Source organism: Rana temporaria, chromosome 2 (genome assembly GCF_905171775.1).
Source record: "Rana temporaria chromosome 2, aRanTem1.1, whole genome shotgun sequence".
In the NCBI taxonomy this organism is placed as follows: domain Eukaryota; kingdom Metazoa; phylum Chordata; class Amphibia; order Anura; family Ranidae; genus Rana; species Rana temporaria.
Window position 1 is genome coordinate 345,580,467 of NC_053490.1, and position 21,171 is coordinate 345,601,637.

The following is a 21,171-nucleotide window of genomic DNA, read 5'->3' on the forward strand; positions in this document are numbered from 1 at the left end:
AGGGCCACAAACTGAAAGTGGCGCTGATCCACCGCAAACCTTAGAAACCTTTGGTGAGCGGGGAATATTGGCACATGTAGATATGCATCTTTGTCTATTGATGCCAGGAATTTCTCCTCCCTGAAGGGTGGAAACAACTGAACGGACAGATTCCATGCGGAAGGAGCGAATGTTCAGAAACTGATTAAGACTTTTCAGATCTAGGATAGGTCTGACATCCCTGTTTGGTTTTGGAACCGTAAACAGGTTTGAATAGAATCCTGACCCCTGATCCTCTGGGGCTAACTCTGATTACCCCTTGGGACAACAGGTGTTCCAAGGCCAATAGTAAAGGCCTTCTTTTTTCTGGATCTTTGGCAACTCTTGATCTCAGAAAATGGGGTGGCGGAAGTTCTTTGAACTCTAGCTTGTAGCCCGAGGACACTGTGGTGATGACCCACTTGTCCTGAACCTCGATCTGCCAGGCGTTTGCAAAATGCAGCAGCCTTCCCCCCCACTTGGCCGAGCGGGGGCATCCCTTCATAGGGAAGTTTTGGGGACCTGTTTAGACCTTGAACCACAAGTTCTTTTCTGCCCTTGGCCTTTCTCCTAGTGTTAGACGGGGGCGGCTGTCGCCACTGCCTGGAGACTGAGTTTCCAGGGGCTGGGGAAAGAGTAGGTTTAAATGAGGGACGCCTACTCTTCTTCTTAACTGACAATAGACTAGACTTGCCTCCGGTAATCTTTTCGATTGATTTATCCAGGTCATCCCCAAACAGGCGTTCTCCCCCAAAGGGGAACGCTGCAAAGTATTTCTTGCAGGAAGTCTCAGCCTCCCAATGTTTTAACCAAAGGGACCTGCGCATGTGTACCTGCAGGAGATTCAAGCAAGATGCTTGTTGAACAGAGTCCATAATCGCATCAATCGCAAAGCACAATTCCTTGGGAAGATCTTCATAAACCTCAATCTCCTCTGTAGGGAGGAGGTTAATCATCTGCGCTTCATTTGTTCCTTGAGGAACTGACATACACCAATGGCTGTAACTGCAGGTTGTGCTACAACCCTAGCCATGGCAGAGGAGGCTTTTAATAGGGACTCCAGCTTTTTATCAGTTAGATCCTTAAAACCCTGCGCGTTGTCTAAAAGACAGGTCAGGTTTTTGTTTCCACAAGAAATAGCTGCATCAATAGCAGGCACCCCCCATGTCTTGGTGAAACCTTCCTCCATAGGATAAAGGAGGGAAAACTGCTTAGGAGGAGAAAACGGTTTGGGTGAACCCAGTCATCATACATCAGTTTATCCAGCAAGGGATGAACTGGAAAGGCGCATTCAGCCTGTGGGGATTTCTGAATCCCAAAAAGGAAACAGAGGACCTAGAAGCTTCAACAGGAGGCAATTTGTAAGTGGCACGCACCATCTCTGCATAATATTGCATCTTTAGCGACTGGGAAGTCGCAGGAAACCTCTCATCCTCTGAGTCCTCAGACTGCACATGATCCTCATCTCCTGAGAGGGATTTTTCACCCTCAGAAGGCTCATCTGAAAAGAGAGCCAGAGCAGATGAATGGGATCTACCCCATTTTCTGCTATTTCTCAAGGCGGTTGCGTCAATATTTGCAAACCTTCTATCCAAGCCATCCAAAGGAACTTTCTTTCTCGTACACCACGGGACACAGAGCCTTAGTCACTACATAATGGGTTAAGGGTCACCAGCGGTGATTGGACACTGGCACAACTAATTGAAGACAGTTCCCCTCCATATAACCCCCCCAATCAGGGAAGCACCTCAGTTTTTTCACCAGTGTCTAAAGGTGTAGGATGTGCTAAGGAAAGCTCTGCCAAAGAGACCCTCTGGTGTAAAAGGAGCTATGCTTTTGGATCCATTCAAGACGCCAAATAATTACGCTCAAACTGGATGGGATTCAGGCCTCATGCACGAGGCGTCGCTCTTCGGTGGACTGGGCTCTAGGGTCCAGCGCTTTCGCTATATACGATAAAGTCCTGGAAAGAGTCTTTTACAAGGCCCAGGGGAGAGGTCTCCTTTAAATAGGAACCCATTTCCCTGAAGGTTGGCACACAAAGCCCATCGAGATGGGTGAAGTTTGGTTCTGTCTGAATTTTTTCAGCAGAAAAACCTGCGGCGGGGATAAAGGTAAGAGGAAAAGGAATCCTAAGAACAATCTTAAGGACCTTTTTCAATTGCGAGTAGGGTGTCTTCTCTTTTTTGGCCACTAGAGGGAGTAAAGAGCTGCGTTTTTACTCACCACACTCTATACAGTGTCAGATCCTCAGGACATGCACACTTCCTCCGCTGCAGAGCTCTGTATAAGAACTGCCACTGCTTCTTTCCTCCAAACGCTGGGTAAGGAGCCCAGCATAGCCTGTATAAGCAGGGGGAGGCTCCCCCTTGTCCCAGGACAGCTGCCATATTGCCCTAGGTCGCACGGGGGCGTGCTTCCTCGTCAGAGGAGGGGTATTACGAGCGTGCACGGGCACGCCAATTTGAAAGATGGCACTCAAACAGAAGCCATAAAAGGATCTCGGAGGCCGGCAGCTCTTCCTATCGGAACACAGCAGCATTTAGGGGGCAAATGAGCTCTATGTGGTTGGTTAGGCACTACCAAGAGAGACACCTACTCTATAGCATGAAACTGTGTGTTTAAGTTGCATACTTGATGTAGATTGCGAAACTGAGCACAGTAGTATATGCATTTTGGTACCTCGGCTTGTTGCTTGGTAATATGTCTTCCCTTAGAAGAAATTCAGGGACTAAGAAAGACAGAAAAGCACCGCCGCCTGAGACAGGGGGCTCTAGCCGTGCCTGCTCGGTACCTAACTCCCCACTATTAGGCGTAAAAATTTCTCCGGTGGCACCTGGGCCTGCATATGTCACTGAGGACACTTTTTTTTACCGCAGCCCTGGAAAAATTAGAAGGTAAGATCGCTACGCTAATCGCAATGTCCTCACAAAAGGACAAAAAGCGAAGCAGATCTCCTTCGGTGGTTTTAGATCCCCTTTCAGAGAAATCTGAAGAGAAGGATGAGATGACACCTACAGAGGACAGGGATGAGGAGTCGGACGGATCAGGGAATTCAGAGGAACTCTTTTCTGCTTCCCAGATGCTAAGGTCACAGGTACAATGTTATGCTGAAACAGTGCGTACTGCATTCAGGTTGCCCTCTTCGAAGTTAACTAAATCACCTGTCTCCTCCCTGGGCTCATTAAAATCCCTGCAGGGTGCATGCTCTTTTCCGGTTCATCCGTTATTAAAAAAGTTAATCTACGCAGACTGGCTACATCCAGACAAGCGTTTCTCACCTCCGAAGAAATTGGACATTCTTTATCCTATGGAGGAAGAGTTTTCCCAAGTGGAGTCTGCCTTCTGTAGATGCAGCGATTTCTTGTGTAAATAAGAACCTGACTTATCCAGTGGATAATGTACAGGTATTCAAAGATCCTTCGGAAAAGAAGTTGTAATCTTCACTAAAATCTACCTTCCTTCTCGCTGGGTCAGTTGCCCAACCTGCTGTAGCAGCAGTAGGCATGTGTCAGGTCCTCAAGGACCAGGTAAAACAGGGGATGAACGAGCTGCCTCCAGAACAAGTCAAACTGTGGGAGAATTACCGTATTTATCGGCGTATAACGCGCACCGGCGTATAACGCGCACCCCAATTTTAAGAGGGAATTTTCAGGAAAAACTAATTTTTTGTGAACCTTTTGGGATCAGCTACAAAGCAGATTACAGGCTCTTGCCTCTCAACTGGTCAGTTCCAAAATGATATATCCAGCCATATAAAAGGATACAAAGAACAAAAGATAGTGCTCTCCTTATAAAAAGGAATAATCCCTTTATTAAATGTTAAAACCACACTTACAAAATGAAAATGAAAGAGGCAAAAACCACTAACACCAAGTGAGATGTCTCCCACAGTTCACCACTTCCAGCTGGGTCTGACTGAATTTGTGCATCAGGCTGTTACTTAAATCCACTCTGCTAGCTCAATGCTTCAGTGCACCTGTGCGTGTGCGGTCTCCCTCCTATTTAAATCTATGCTATTTAAAACTATGCAGCATACAGTACCTCGGAGGCGAAGGAGGAGGACGAGCGCCCGCCGGAAATCACCGCCGGAAATCAGAGCCGTCATCTCCACTCGGCTCTACGTCACACACGCACAGTCCCGCCTCCGCCATCGGCACTGGACCATCTTCAGTGACAGACAGAACACTGGTCCAATGCTGGTGGCGGAGGCGGGACTGTGCGTGTGAGACGCGAGAGCCGAGAAGAGATGACAGTTTGGTGATTTCCCGCGGGCGCTCGTCCCCCTCCTTCTCCTCCGAGGTATGCTATCGGCGTATAGCGCGCACCCGGGATTTCCCCCCTATTTTCGGAGGAAAAAGGTGCGCGGTATACGCCGATAAATACGGTAGCCTAAAGCCTTATGTTTTACAATTGACGCTATGGGAGATTCGACTCAGCAAGCATCTCGTCTTACACTACAGCTGGTGCATATGCACAGAAATCTTTGGCTAAAGCATTGGTCAGCAGGGGCACCATGCAAAAAGCTTTTGGCTAGTTTCCCTTACCATGGCAAGCGCCTCTTTGGGAAAGATTTGGAAAAATATATCCAAAAGATATCGAGTGGAAAGACCACTCTATTACCAGAGAAGAAGAAAAACAAGCGACCTTGTTTTAAACATTCTCTCTCCACGGCTCCTGGTAAATCTACCTCCAGCCAGTGGCGACGGCATTTTCAGCCAGCCACAAAGGCTAAAGACCAGGCCCAGAAGATCAAGAAGCAGTGGGGTTCAAAGGCTAATAAGCAAAACCCCAAAGCCTCTTCATGAAGAGGCGCCCTGCTCGGCCGAGTGGGGGGACGGCTTTGTCAATTTTCAGCGGCATGGCAGACAGAAATCCAGGACAAATGGGTAGTATCCACAGTATCCCTATGGTACAAGCTGGAATTTCGATAGAGCCCATCTTCTAAGTTCCGAAGCTCAAGGCTCTCCGAGGATATTTTAATAAGAGAGTCCTTCAAGGAATTGGATCACTTGCTGTCTTAAGGGGTGATCACAGAAGTACCCCTAAAAGAGCAAGGTTCAAGTTTTTATTCAAACCTCTTTGTGATCCCAAAACCAAACGGAGACGTCAGACCCATTCTGGATCTAAGATATCTAAATCAATTTCTAAACATTTCGCCATTTCCGAATAGAAACTATTCGATCAGTGGTCGCCACCCTACAAGGCGGAGAATTCATGGCATCAATAGGCATCAAAGACGCATACTTACATGTGCCTATCCATCCCGCTCACCAAAAGTTTTTAAGTTCTGCCCTTTGGTGTGGCTACCGCACCCCGGGTATTTACAAAGGTGCTAGCCCCTCTGTTGGCAAATCTGAGGGCACAGGGCATAGCGATAACAGCCTATCTAGACGATCTACTCGTGATAGATCAGTCAGAGGCAGGATTAGATCACGCTGTGCTCACCACATTAAGATACCTAGAGCATTTAGGATGGATTGTAAACTTACAAAAATCCTCTCTACAAGCCCAAAGAAGGGTAGAGTATTTGGGCATGATCATAGACACAACCCAAAGCCTCAGGTCGTCCCGTGGTCTACTCCAAGAAAAGGATTTTACAGGTAAGCTGTTTTAAAAAAAATCCTGTTTTTAAAAGCGTCCTCAGTGACGTATACAGGAGCTGCCATAGGAGAAGCTGCAAAACAAACCAGACGGGCTCATCCTGTGAGGCTGCAATCAGGCTGACAGAGGGGGATGGTAAACTGCAGGCAAGTTCAGAATCCTTAGCCGTACACAGGGATTTTCTGGTGCCTCTTTTACTTACCCTAGACCCTCTTCTCGGGGACATCGTTTTTACTGCAAAGCAAAGGTACTATCCACAAATATAAATGCAATCACTGTTGTGCTATAGTCTTACAATACACAACCTGATGCCGAGTAGGAGTCTTAGGTTTGCCTGGTTCAATCCACAGGGATGCTTACATCCCACAGCTCTGTGTCCATGCCGCTTACAGAAAGGTCTGGCATGCTGGGCTTTTGAACCAGCCTCTTGGCGCCTGCACACAGGTGTCCTGCATTGTGCACGGATCAGTAGCAACCACTTCGGCCCTCCCCTTATCCATGTTTCTATTCAGACAAAAAAAGCGTGCGCCGCTGTCATGGCGGTGCACAGGAGACGAGGAAGAGGGGAGAGTTTACTGGGGGGCATCTTGTGGACCCATGTATGCGTATTGTGGCAGAGCCTGCAGCGGAAGGAGGTGAGTTGTGTTGTATTTGACCGACTTCACTGAGCATGTATTCCTGGAAGGCTTATGTAAGAAAATACCAGGTTTGCACTTACTCCCTCCAATGGTGAGAACCAGGAAAGACATCCTACTCTCAGAAGAGAATACATAAATAAAATGATCATCTTCTTACCTGATCCACGCTGCAGAGAAGGCTACTAAAAGTAGTTCCAGCTTTCACCCATCATGGCGGGCAAGTTGTGCCAACCTTCAGGTTTGTCAATGTTTTTTTTAGGGAAAACCGCATACCTGGACCTGTAGAAGACTCTGCCAGAAACTTTTCGTGCCACAGATGTATTAGTACACCAAAGTCTGGATCCCAGAGCCCAGACCTCCGCAGAGAGACATTCCAGAAAACCTTGTTTCTTCTTACGAGGCCCGGGTACCAACCATCTTGGGCCTTTGATATCAGCCTGAGGAATGGATCCGGTTATAGGTCTCCGCAACCAGACCATCAAAAGAGCATTTTCTATGTCTATTAACAGTTGATGCCGAAAAGGCGTTTGACCGGGTTAGTTGGAAGTTTTTACGAGCGTCCCTTTCACAGATCGGCATGGGTCCCTGTATGATAGCAAGGATTATGTCTCTATATCAATCGCCTTCCGCTAGAGTTAGGGTGAACGGATCGTTGTCCCCCGCTTTTCATATCTCCAATGGAACACGCCAGGGATGCCCTCTTTCACCACTATTATACGTTATAATAATGGAACACCTTGCAAATGCACTGCGACAAAACGAAAATATAACGGGCATTCAAGTAGGCCCCTTACATGAAAAATTGGCCTTATTTGCAGATGACTTATTATTATTTGTAACAAAACCAGACATCTCTATTCCATCTATACTTTTAGAATTCCAGAGATTTAGCGAAGTTAGCAATTTTAAAGTTAACTGTAACAAATCAGAACTTCTCAATATATCTGTCTCGCAAGCAAAAATTAAGCGAGTATCGAAGAACTTTTCATTTAAGATTTGTACGGAGTCGATTCGATACTTAGGGATCAGTATTTCAGCAACACCAGTACAACTATACTCCCTAAATTTTCTCCCGATGCTCAATAAAATTCAAAGGACTCTGACATCTTATGCACTTAAATGCCTTTCTTGGTTTGGTAGGATTAATACCCTTAAGATGGATATACTTCCTCGCCTTCTTTACCTGTTCCAAACAATCCCAATCCATCTTCCGGCGGTGTTCTTTCGTAAAATTCACCGGCTATTTTCTAAGTTTATCTGGAACTCAGTTCAATCAAGAATTAGCTTTGGCACACTATCTCTTCCAAAAAACAAAGGTGGAATGGGGGTACCGGATGTTTCGATATACCACAAAGCGGCTATACTAGCACGTATCACGGACTGGTTTCACCACTACGCCTCGAAGCAATGGGTCCAATTGGAGGGTCATATGAATCCTATAGATCTATGTGCCCTTCCATGGACCTCGCCTATTCTTCGAAAGGGCCATTCAATACCAGTAGATCTTAGTACCTTCCCTGGGGGAATGGGCAAGGGAATTGGAACATTATAGAGACTTGGAAAGCTTGCTGGCACGGGAAAGGGGAAGGGAAGAGCAGCTCTCCCATATGTGGTCTGTTTGGACCGAGTTTCGAAAATCAAATGAATTCCCATTATGGGTTAAACGGAACCACACCGACGAGTAGCTATGGTGGGGAGATCAATACTGATTGGTTATAATTCCCTTCTTCCCCCTCTACATTCCCTATTTATTATTTAAATGGTTCTTATTTTTTATTTATTTACTTAATTTTTTGTTTTTTTCTCTTCCCCTTTTTCTTCTTTTTTCTCTTCCTTTTCCTTATTTTTATTTTTTTTCCCTTTTTTTTTTTTCTTTTATTGTATGTTTGCTTGTTGGAAGCCCCAGTTAAGTTAGTATATACTATGTTTCTGTATGTTTTGTCGAAACGAATATAATATTAATGCATGTATACCTGGACACGGGTAAAAATTCAATAAAATTCTGATTGATTCCGAAAAGAGCATTTTTCTTCTTAGCACATGTTGAACTTGACCAACCACCTTAACACTGGTGAAAAAACTGAGGTACTCTCCATTTGGGAGGGGTTATATAGGGGAGGAACTCAATTCTAATTGGGTTTGCCAGTGTCCAATCACCTGTGGTGACTACATAACCCATTAAGTATTTAAGGCTGTTTCCCATGATGTATGATCAAGAAAATGGGATGCAATCATCTGTAGTGCAAACATTTTAGGATCCTTCACATTGTATTGTGTTTGCAGTCAAATTTTGTGTTTTTTTTTTTTTTTTAAATGGATATATGTCCATATTTGAATTTCTATAGCTTGGCCACAGTTGTACTTTGTCGTCTAATTTAATTCATGAATGCAAATCTCTTACGTTTTAGCTTTTAAAATTTCCTTAGAAATATCTTGTTCATAACAAATCAGAGATTGGTTTAGTAGGATGCAAACAAACTATGAATGTACTGAATGATTGGGCCACCTGGCACTAGGATTGAACCCAGGTAGCCTGATCTTCAGTAGACTGCAAGTAGTAGCTCACAAATGTAGGATTGAGGAGCAAGGCAGTCTGACGAGTTTTAACGTGCCAGTGAACATTCAAAAAATTAAAACATGAAAAGGTAGGCATTGTCTTCTAATCTTTTTAGGAGCATTGTTAGTTTTTTGGTAATGTCCACGTGGCTGGCAAAATCAGGGTGTATGGCAGTTGAGCTGGAATTCTGAAATGTGCAGTAAACAATGGATATTTGAGTAATATCCCCATGATGATCCTTGACAGGCGAATGGCCAAGTTTACTTGGCTTAGCAGCATTTTCAAACTAGTCCTTGAGTAAGCAGTTCCTAATTTATTGCCATGACTAAAGTATGATAAAAATTATTCAGATTAGTGCAAAAATAGTGTAGAAATTAATTGAGCAGGATGTGCAGATTTGTCTGTTCTTGATTAACCACATCCCACCCACCATATAACAGAATGACGTGCGCAAAGTGGTTAAGTTATCCTGACTGGACGTCATATGACGCGCAGCAGGATAAGCCACGATCACGCACCCACAACTCTGATACACCGCAACTCTGATCTTGGTAAAGAGCCTATGATGTAGGCTCTTTACTACATTATCAGCTGTGACCAACCACAGCTGATCAGAGTGTTATGCCTGTCAGTGCCCTTCACAGATGCCAAGCGGTGCCCATCATAATGCCTGTCAGTACCTCATCAGTGCCATCTATTGGTGCCCATCAGTGCTGCCTGTCGGTGCCCATCAGTGCTGCATATCAGTGCCACCTGTCGCTGCCCATCAGTGCTGCATATTGGTGCCGCCTCATCAGTGTCAGTCTCTGAAGGAAAAAAAGTTTTTTTTTAACAAAGAAAAACGTATTAAAAAAAAATAAGTTTTTTTTGTTTTGTTTTGTTTAGCAAAATATAAAAACCCCAGTGGTGATCAAATACCACCAAAAGGAAGCTCTATTCTCATTCAAAGTGTTACAGCCCTGAAAGCTGAAATGTTGTCCTTGGCAGGAAGGAGGGAAAGTGCTCTGTATTGAAGTGATTAAGCAGGCAAAATACAATGTGAAGGTGTATTTTTCTTGTTCCGGTTTTCAACACTTTAATTAGACCTTGCCTAACTGAAATACGTTTGTTGCTGTTGAAACGGAAAAAAAAAAAAAAAAACTAGGGCAACTCATCTCCTGTGGGCAAAGAATTTGCACTGACTTAATGAAGTTCATTATCTAAAACTAGAGTGCAAAATCTGGTGCAGATGGTAGCCAATCGGCTTCTAACTTCAGCTTGTTCCATTAAGCTTTGGTAATAAAGCCTGGAAGCTGATTGGTTTCTATGTAGAGTTGTGCCAGATTTTACCCTCTCCAGTTTTAGTATGTCAAAGGTATCTTCTTAAGATCCAGATCTCAATCCCATTGCTTTTCCAAATTAATGCAATATGAAATTTCTTTAGTGGTATAATATAAGGAATACAGCTGAAGCAACTGTTCCTTGTAATATTTTCATAGTAAAGCAACTAAGGTTTATTTTTAAATTTGTTACATAATATCCACCTACCCTCTTCTTCATGTTAGTTGTGTGCAACTAACTAATGATTGTTATATTGCTTTGCTGCTTCATCCCTTGTGCTGCTGCATTTTTGCTCTGCATTTTTTATTTTTTTTACTTTGTGTCTGTTTTACTTTCAGGTGGTGGTGCCATTTCTGAGCTCCTTTGAGCTTATCTGTATGATTCTTGAATCTACAATAATTTGTCGCCCTGAAGTTCCCATTATACTTGGACTGATCCATTCCAGTGACAATAAACGGGATATTCTCGTAAATATGTCATGTGTTCGAACAAGGAGCAATAGAAACCTTGTGTTTTAATAACAGGCATACTTTTAATATATGAAGCTGTGGATTTATCAAAAGGTATATTGGACACATTGGAACCATATTTCCCACATTGCTTTGCCAGAATGAAAACATTTGATTCAGTTTTACTTTGACACCAGTTGACAGTTTGGACGTTTCTTGCTTTTTATACAAGTGGAATATCTGTACAACTCCCTCTTTCTTGAACGTAAAAAATCAACATTGTATGAAAATGGAGAATCATATGTGAAAAATCTTCATTAAAGAAAGGATTCTGGCATTTTTGGTTTTATATTTTTGATCCCATGGATTTCTCTCTGTCCCTCAGAGGTGGGGAAATAAAACTGCCTTGTATTTGTTTATATTGTGGTGTTTCTTTTTCAGAAGTTTTGTTTGTTTTTATTGTCAAGTCTTTATTCAGGAAATGCAAAGAAAATTTCCAAGATATAATATGTAATACAACAGATACAATATATAAAGTTTACAGCATGCAACCGGTGTCTTACATCTAGCCCCAATGGGCTTGTTAGTTGAGTGCTATCTGCAGCATTTTCTGTCACAGGCAAGCTGCTTGGGAGGATTTTTTTTTTAAATTATATATACATTATATTTCTCACAAAAGTGAGTACACCCCTGACATTTTTGTAAATATTTTATTATATCTTTTCATGTGACAACATTGTAGAAATTACACTTTGTTACAACGTAAAGTAGTCAGTGTATAGCTCGTATAACTGTAAATTTGCTGTCCCCCTCAAAATAACTCGACAGCCAATAATGTCTAAACAGCAGGCAACAAAATTGAGTACATCCCTAAGTGAAAATATCCAAATTGGGCCCAATTAAACATTTTCCTTCCCCAGTGCCATGTGACTCAATAGTGTTACAAGGTCTCAGGTGGGAATGGGGAGCAGGTGTGTTAAATTTGGTGTTATCGCAATTGCTCTCATACTTGTTACTGGACGTTCAACATGGCAAAGAACCCTGAGGATCTGAAAAAAAGAATTGTAGCTCTACATAAAGATGGCCTAGGCTATAAGAAGATTGCCAAGACCCTGAAACTGAGCTGCAGCACAGTGGCCAAGACCATTCAGCGGGTTAACAGGACAAGTTCCACTCCGGCCTTCGCCATGGTCGACCAAAGAAGTTGAGGTGCTCGGTGTCATATCCAGAGGTTGTCTTTGGGAAATAGACATATGAGTGCTGCCAGCATTGCTGCAGAGGTTGGAGGGTCAGCCTGTCGATGCTCAGACCATACGCCACGCACTGCATCATATTGGTCTGCATGGCTGTCGTCCCAGAGGGAAGCCTCTTCTAAAGATGATTCACACAAAAGCCCACAGTTTGCTGAAGACAAGCAGACTAGGGACATGGATTACTGGGACCATGTCCTGTGGTCTGATGAGACCAAGATGAACTTATTTGGTTCAGATGGTGTCAAGCGTGTGTGTCGTCAAGTATTGTGGTGGGAGTGTCATTGTCTGGGGCTGCATGAGTGCTTCCCACACTGGAGAGCTACAGTTCATTGAGGGAACCATGAATGCCAACATGTACTGTGACATACTGAAGCAGAGCACGATCCCCTCTCTTCGGATACTAGGCCGCAGGGCAGTATTCCAACATAACAACCTCCAACAAACCTCCAAGGTGACCACTGCCTTGCTAAAGAAGCTGAGGGTAAAGGTGATGGACTGGCCAAGCATGTCTCCAGACCTAAACCCTATTGCGCATCTGTGGGGCATCCTCAAACAGAAGGTGGAGGAGCGCAAGGTCTCTAACATCCACCAGCTCTGTGATGTCGTCATGGAGGAGTGGAAGAGGGCTTCAGTGGTATCCTGTGAAACTCTGGTGAACTCCATGCCCAAGAGGGTTAAGGCAGTGCTGGAAAATGGTGGCCACACAAAATATTAACACTTTGGACCCAGTTTGGACATTTTCACTTAGGGGTGTACTCACTTTGTTGCCAGTGGTTTAGACATTAATGGCTGTGTGTTGAGTTATTTTGAGGGGACAGAAAATTTACAATGTTATACAAGCTGTACACTCGCTACTTTTACATTGTAGTAGTGTAATTTCTTTAGTGTTGGCACATGAAAAGATATTTTCAAAAATGTGAGGGGTGTACATGTTTTTCTGAGATAGTGTATGTGTATACACACAATGCTTGGGCACCGCACTGAGCCCGCAGCCGCCATCGCTAGTCAACATGTCTTTTGGGCTCCATTATGCATTCAGTGAGGATAGCAGGCAGCGATAATCCCTGTTGCCCTGCAATGTATTGTGTGTACCCCTAAGAGCATTCTTACACATTTTTACTATGGTGGATCCTAAGCTTGAGGGAGGCAACCCTGGGGTCCATGTTGGCTCCTGCTTGACTAACAGAGAGAGGGTTTGCAGCCCCCAGTCCATCCCTGATTTTTGTTTAGGAGCTGCCATTTGCCATTCAGATGATGAAGATGAGTAAAAATCAAGGGAAACACAGGGGGATAATACATAAATCTGTTGCCACATAAGCCTTGGGGAGAGGTGGTTACGCTAGACTGCTCTGTGTAGGCTAAAACCAGTGCAGCTAGGTGAACAGTGAGATTGTAAGTCAGCAAGGTAAGAGAAACTGAATATAGCCCATCTGATATCAGAGGTGCCCTGGTTTTTAGGGAATAAAATCTCAGCAGATCGACTTCATGCAGAGATATTTATTTAAACACTGTACATTGGATTTAGTAGCTCACTGTTGTCTGCTGTAACCTGCTACGTTCAGTAAAGATCTTTGTGAACAGGAAAGGGTATTTGGTAAGTTCCGCTATCTGATAAAGACTGTCTGCAGTGATAGTATCTGCTTATATAGGCCAGGATTAGAGGTCTCAACAAGGGATAAGTCACTAATACAACAGTTGGAGTCAGAATAGTCTAAACATGGTATAATTCCTACAGCTTGCTGTGTATATGTGTGTCCAATGTGCAATTAAGGTCCGTGCCATCCGCCATCTTGTGAAAGCACATAGTCGCAAAAAAAAAACTTGCTGCACTTCCCCTATGAACGTTGAAAACTGTCTCTCTGCATTGGACTGTTATCCCACCTGTCTAAGCTTCTGTTCGTCGTCTTAAAGAGACCGTAACCATTTTCTGAAAAACTTGAAAAACGTCTAGACAAGGCTCTGAGCACTCTATTGTCACTGAATCGACAGTTGCTTCATGCCTCTGACCACACAGATGTACAGGGTGCAGATTCTGCACATATCACATAGCAAAGTGTAAGACACAAACGCACAATAAAACCAACACAGAAACTTAGAGAAAACTATGAAACCACTGGAGAAGAGTTCTCCAGCAATCTGTCAGACCTATGGGACAGGACTAAATGCTGCATGTCAGCCTTTTAATGATCAACTGGCTGAGTTAAGAGACTATAGACCTGCAGCATGTGTGAAAGTAGGAGAATTCTGTGCTCCCCCCAATAATAATTGGAATTAATGAGGAGTGGTATTAATAAAAAATTATAATTTTTTTTTTATAAATGCAGCAAACTTAAAGAATTAAATACTTAATCCAAAGACCATAAACATATACCAAAAAAGATGCACAATTATCAAAGGAATGAGTGATCAAAAGACCGACAAATAGATGGGATAATCATATATATATATATATATATAAAACCAATGATTAACCCCTGTGAATAGCAATTAATAATAAAAAAATAAAAAAAGTGTGTACCCAAAAGTATTGAAAAAAATTATAAATGTGATATGAAGTTACAAGTGATACAAATGATGTGAAATGGATATCTCAAAAACACAATTGATAACAAGTGAAAAAATTTGAATATACTCAAAGTTCATGGAATGACGTGAATACATAAAATAAACCATACAGCCCAAACAGATATATATAAATGAAAATGGCAATTGGAGAACTTGCAGGTCCCAAAGAAAGAAGCAAAGCCAACTTCCGGGATCCTGCAGATTCTATAATGATATTGAATTCCGCTTTCACAAATAATAGAAGATCAATCCTTATGATGGGAGAGAAAGCAGCCAGATGGCCTCTTACCAGACACGATGGAGTCAGACTCACATTGTTATCAGACGGAATCGGCTGTCGATTTCCACTCTCCGGCCGGCTGCACACCTCCGTGTGTTTTCTCCCTGGGTCAATGGGCTATTTCACAGACACACGACTGCAGGATTTTACTTTGTCCCACACTGCCATAGGATGTTTGCCAGACTGTACACAGCGATTCACATGTAGTCAGCTCAGAGATTCCGTTTGGCAGAGTGCAATTAAAAATATATAACTTTTATATCACATATATCATTTTTTCAATACCTTTTGGGTACACACTTTTCTCACTTTTTTTCTTTTTTAATCATTAATTGCTGTTCACGGGGTTAATCATTGGTTTTATATATTTGATTATCCCATCTATTTGTTGGTCTTTTGAACGCTTATTCCTTTGATAATTGCGCATCTTTTTTGGTATAAGTTTATAGATCTGCAGCGTAGGAACCTTAACAGCGGCTGTCTTCGAAATACACACCTTTCTTATACATATACTGCGGCACAATGGCACTGTTGCACGAAATTCCGTACCTGTACGGAGCGCCATGCGACCATCGGATAAGTTCCAGAACCGATCAATCTTCAGGTCCTGGCCTGGACCTGCTGATCGGTTCTGATGAATGTGTAAACACAGGCAGGGGATGTGATGTCATCTCCCCTTGTAGAACTTTTTTTCATTCTAGAGAGGACATCTCACCATAAGTTGCACCAACACTACCCTAACACCAGCACACGTAGGTACACTTGTCACCCCCGATCGCCCCCAGTTAACCCCTTCACTCCCTGTCAGTGTCACCCAGTGCAGTTGTCAGATTTTTCACTGACCATTGTACTGGTGTCATTTGTGACACTAATCAGCATTGGGGCAGTAAGTGGTAGGCCCAGGTAGCTTTAGGGCCCCCCCCCCTAATAAAGGTTTAACCCCTTGATCACCCCCGTCATCAGTGATCACTGTATTAGTGTTAAGGGTGACTCTGGTTAGTAAGTTATCTTTTTATAGTGTCAGGGTACCCGCCGTATAGTACCTAAATAAAGTTTTAACCCCCTGATCACCTGGCGGGTGACATCAGTTTTAGCATCCTTTGGGGCCTGCATCGCCCCAGGCAGCGCTAGATTAGTGCCAGTAGCGCAAGCACGCACCATACACCTCCCTTAGTAGTATAGTGTCTGAACAGATCTAATATCTATACTAGCGTTCCCAGTAGTTTAGGGTTTCCAAAATTCGGTGTTAGCGGGATCAGCCCAGATACCTGCTAGCACCTGCGTTTGGCCCCTCCGCCCAGCCCAGCCCACACAATCGATCACTGTCACTTGCAAAACACAACTGTAGTGTTTGCAGAGTCCGGCCTGATTCCTGCGAACGCTACCAGTTTTTTTGGTAGTGTTTGAAGCAGTCGCTGACAACCGGGTGCTCTTTTTTCCTGTGAGTTTCATTAGTTGTACCAGTAAATTTAGAGGCCACAATGTCCAATCGAAGGTACACTAGTAAAGAGGCCTACGCTTTTCTGAGCATGACAGATAGGTGACTTCTTCACTCTCATCTGTCAAATTCAGGCTCAGAATACAATCCTATAGACAGCAGCGGCACCCTGATAAGTAGCTCTGATAAAGCAGTAGTGGTCCCTGACAAGGTCAGGCGTACCCAACCCTGTTCTGCTGTTGAGGTGCAAGAATCGCAGGGCTCTCGTATTGAGCAGAGAGCCAGTACTAGTGCCACAAGTCATCCTTCTGGTGAACTGGCAAACACCAGCGGCCTAGTACATCCTGGTCGTACATCCAGCACTGCAGTAACACTTGGTGATGTGGCGAGTCCCATATGTGCAGTTCAAGCTGGTGAGGTGGCTAGCACAAGTAGTGTCCCACAGCCACCAAGAAGACAGACAGGCCCATCATGCCCATAGTGTCCTTCTTGCTGCATTTGCCAATCCTAATTGGGAGTCCACTACTTCTGCAGTACCCATACTTTCCTAATTCCCTGGCGAACCTGGAATTCAGTTGGAAACAGTTGATTTTAAGTCACATTCTTTTTTTCTGTTTTTCACGGAAGATCTCTATAGATCTGTTGTTGACCAAAGCAATTTGTATGCTGGTCAATTCATTGCCACTAATCCCCAGATGACCCTTGCCAGAGATTGGAGATCTATTACGGTCTCTGAATTTAAGACCTTTCTGGGCATATCCCTCCTCATGGACATAACTAAAAAAAGTGAGTTGCAGTCATATTGGTCCACTGACCCAATTCACCATATGCCCGTGTTCTCTGCCTCCATGACCAGGACATGATACAAGCAGATTTTGCGGTTTATGCATTTTAATGACCATGAACTCTGTCATCCTCCCAATTGCGTTTTCTGTCCGCTTGTCATTCAAACAGTATCTTCCCAGCGAGAGTGCCAGATATGGGGTCAAGATGTATAAGCTCTGTGTCAGGGCAACAGGCTATACATATAGTTTTATGTTTTACGAGGAAAGAAATAGTTACGTAGAGCCGGAGAACTGCCAAACTACATAGGGAGTGCTGATAAGATTGTGTGGGACTTGGTGTCACCCTTATTCGGACAGGGGTACCACTTGTACATGGACAATTATTACACAAGCGTGACACTTTTTAGTCACTTGTTTGATCATGGAATTGGCGCATGTGGCACCGTGTGATCTTATCGCCTGGGTTTGTAGATTCCCGTCTTAGGCTGGGGGGGAGAGCCTGCTTAAGATGGGAATCTACAACCTTAATGTAGGAGGAGTGGACCTAAACGACCAGTTGATGGCGCTGTACTTAACTGCCCGTAAGGCCAGAAGCTGGTACAAAAAAGTGTCTCTATACTTATTCCAATTGGCTCTGCTGAACGCTTATGTGCTATACAAAGCAGCAGGATGAACTGGACCCTTCCTTAAATTCCAGGAAGAGATCATCACAGCCCTTTTGTTTCCAGACGGTGCTGTGGCATAACTTCCCAATGCAAATGCAGTGAGCCGGCTGCATGTGAGGCATTTTCCATATGACCTCCCTGGTACCCCTACCAATCGATCACCCCAAAATAGATGTCGTGTTTGTAGCAATCCCTAGCCCCACCATGTCCTCCTGAGGAGCCCCCCCGAACTGTTTGACCACAGTGTTGGGCACATGCTGCAGGAGGATGTGCAGCGTTTTGAAGCCTCCGATGATGGTACCCAGCTAGAGGAAGGCAGTAACGTAAAACCCAGAGAGAAGGAGTGCCCAAGAAGGACATGTCACGTTCCCCCAGCTGCAGCATAATGCCAGGTTTGCTCCAGTGATGAGGAGGAAGGGGATTATGAGGTCACTGACTCCACGTGGGTGCCTGATAGGAGGAGGAGGCACATCTCCAATAAGGCAGGATGCCCTCCAGGGGCCAGCTTAAGGGCAGCACACCGACTGCATCACACCGCAGAGCTCCTTATGTGCAGGGCGCTGCTATCTCTCCGCGTTATTCCAAAAGTTCTTTGGTGTGGGCCTTTTTTGAGACGAGTGCATCAGATCGCACCACTGCTATTTGCAACATACAGGGAGTGCAGAATTATTAGGCAAATGAGTATTTTGACCACATCATCCTCTTTATGCATGTTGTCTTACTCCAAGCTGTATAGGCTCGAAAGCCTACTACCAATTAAGCATATTAGGTGATGTGCATCTCTGTAATGAGAAGGGGTGTGGTCTAATGACATCAACACCCTATATCAGGTGTGCATAATTATTAGGCAACTTCCTTTTCTTTGGCAAAATGGGTCAAAAGAAGGACTTGACAGGCTCAGAAAAGTCAAAAATAGTGAGATATCTTGCAGAGGGATGCAGCACTCTTAAAATTGCAAAGCTTCTGAAGCGTGATTATCGAACAATCAAGCGTTTCATTCAAAATAGTCAACAGGGTCGCAAGAAGCGTGTGGAAAAAACCAAGGTGCAAAATAACTGCCCATGAACTGAGAAAAGTCAAGCGTGCAGCTGCCAAGATGCCACTTGCCACCAGTTTGGCTATATTTCAGAGCTGCAACATCACTGGAGTGCCCAAAAGCACAAGGTGTGCAATACTCAGAGACATGGCCAAGGTAAGAAAGGCTGAAAGACGACGACCACTGAACAAGACACACAAGCTGAAACGTCAAGACTGGGCCAAGAAATATCTCAAGACTGATTTTTCTAAGGTTTTATGGACTGATGAAATGAGAGTGAGTCTTGATGGGCCAGATGGATGGGCCCGTGGCTGGATTGGTAAAGGGCAGAGAGCTCCAGTCCGACTCAGACGCCAGCAAGGTGGAGGTGGAGTACTGGTTTGGGCTGGTATCATCAAAAATGAGCTTGTGGGGCCTTTTCGGGTTGAGGATGGAGTCAAGCTCAACTCCCAGTCCTACTGCCAGTTTCTGGAAGACACCTTCTTCAAGCAGTGGTACAGGAAGAAGTCTGCATCCTTCAAGAAAAACATGATTTTCATGCAGGACAATGCTCCATCACACGCGTCCAAGTACTCCACAGTGTGGCTGGCAAAAAAGGGTATAAAAGAAGAAACACTAATGACATGGCCTCCTTGTTCACCTGATCTGAACCCCATTGAGAACCTGTGGTCCATTATCAAATGTGAGATTTACAAGGAGGGAAAACAGTACACCTCTCTGAACAGTGTCTGGGAGGCTGTGGTTGCTGCTGCACGCAATGTTGATGGTGAACAGATCAAAACACTGACAGAATCCATGGATGGCAGGCTTTTGAGTGTCCTTGCAAAGAAAGGTGGCTATATTGGTCACTGATTTGTTTTTGTTTTGTTTTTGAATGTCAGAAATGTATATTTGTGAATGTTGAGATGTTATATTGGTTTCACTGGTAAAAATAAATAATTGAAATGGGTATATATTTTTTTTTTGTTAAGTTGCCTAATAATTATGCACAGTAATAGTCACCTGCACACACAGATATCCCCCTAAAATAGCTAAAACTAAAAACAAACTAAAAACTACTTCCAAAAATATTCAGCTTTGATATTAATGAGTTTTTTGGGTTCATTGAGAACATGGTTGTTGTTCAATAATAAAATTAATCCTCAAAAATACAACTTGCCTAATAATTCTGCACTCCCTGTATGTCTCAAGCGTATCTTGCGTGGACAAAACATTACCCGCTTGGGCACCACATGCTTGACCAGACATATGTCAACCTGCCATGCAATTTATTGTCAAGTATACCTCAAAGACCCACACCAAAAAAAATTTTGACTGGTCCTTGCTCCTCATCAGCTGGGATCTCCAACCCCACTATACCTTCAGTCTTCTCTGAAACCTGCACTGAGAGGAATGAAGGTGTAGAATTAGGTGTGTCACAGCCAAGTACTTGCGGGCAATCTACTATCGGTACATCGACTTCAGATTGTACCAGGCAAATTTCCCTGCTGCAGCGCCGAAAGAAGTTCGCTCCCAGCCATCCACATGCCCAGCGGTTGAATGCTAGCTTGGCTAAATTGCTAGCACTTCAACTGCTGCCTTTTCAGTTGGTAGACTCTGCCCCCTTCCGTGAGTTTGTGGAATGTGCAGTACCTCAGTGGCAGGTTCTCTACCGGCATGTGGAAGGCAATGTCCATGCCTCGCTGGACAGGGCGGTCAGCGGTAAGGTGCATATTACTGCTGACTCATGGTCCAGCAGGCATGGACAGGGACGTTGCCTATCTTTCACTGCACATTGGTGACTCTGCTGGCTCTCTGGGAAGGGTTCAGGATAAGGTACAGTAGTGTTGGAGGTTGTTCCGCCACCATGCCTCCAAAATGCTACTACTGGTGATTGTGACACACCTCTCTCCTCCACCCCCTCCTCTTCTTCTTCCTCGATGGCCTCTTCCTGTGCCGATTTGTCCTCGGAACCAGCGGTGCTCCGTAGGCTTTCAAGGGGCTATGCAGATACGCAGGCAAAAAGATGCCATGCGGTGCTTGAGCTGGTGTGCTTGGGGGACAGGAGCCACACTGGGGCAGAGGTTCTCTCAGCTCTGCAGGGGCAGGCTCAGAGGTGGTTGATGCCACGCCAGCTTAAGCCAAGAATGGTGGTTTGCTACAATGGCACCAACCTCCTCTCCGCCCTCCCGACAGGGACAACTGACCCATGTGCCCTGTTTAGCTCACGTCCTTAACTTGGTGGTGCAGCGGTTCTTGAGCAGGTACCCCGGGCTTACAGGATGTCCTGAAGCAGGCCAGTAAACTCTGTGTGCATTTCCGACAGTCACATAATGCCAGTGCTCGGCTGGCTGTCCTCCAAAAGGAATGCAACCTGCCCAAGGACCGCCTAATCTGTGACATGCTCACCAGGTGGAACTCTACGTTGGCCATGCTGCAGCGGCTGCACATGCAGCAGAGGGCCATCAATGAGTATCTGTGCCAGTATGGCACAGGGTCAGGGAAGCTTGTTTTTTTCCCCAGGCCAGTGGGCCATGATCAGGGATGCATGCACTGTCCTCTCACCATTTGAGGAAGCAACGAG

The 21,171-nt window shown here is 44.5% G+C and overlaps 1 protein-coding gene across 2 annotated transcripts in view; it reads left to right on the forward strand.

Moving 5' to 3' along the window:
- RBBP5 (RB binding protein 5, histone lysine methyltransferase complex subunit) overlaps positions 1 to 11,005 on the forward strand; it is a 144,662-nt gene extending 133,657 nt beyond the window's left edge. For both annotated transcript variants that reach the window (XM_040337560.1, XM_040337561.1), the window contains exon 14: positions 10,476 to 11,005. In XM_040337560.1, the coding sequence (XP_040193494.1) occupies positions 10,476 to 10,504 (29 nt within the window). In that variant the 3' untranslated portion in view covers positions 10,505 to 11,005. The remainder of the gene's footprint in view (positions 1 to 10,475) is intronic.
- The last annotated feature ends 10,166 nt before the right edge of the window (positions 11,006 to 21,171 follow it).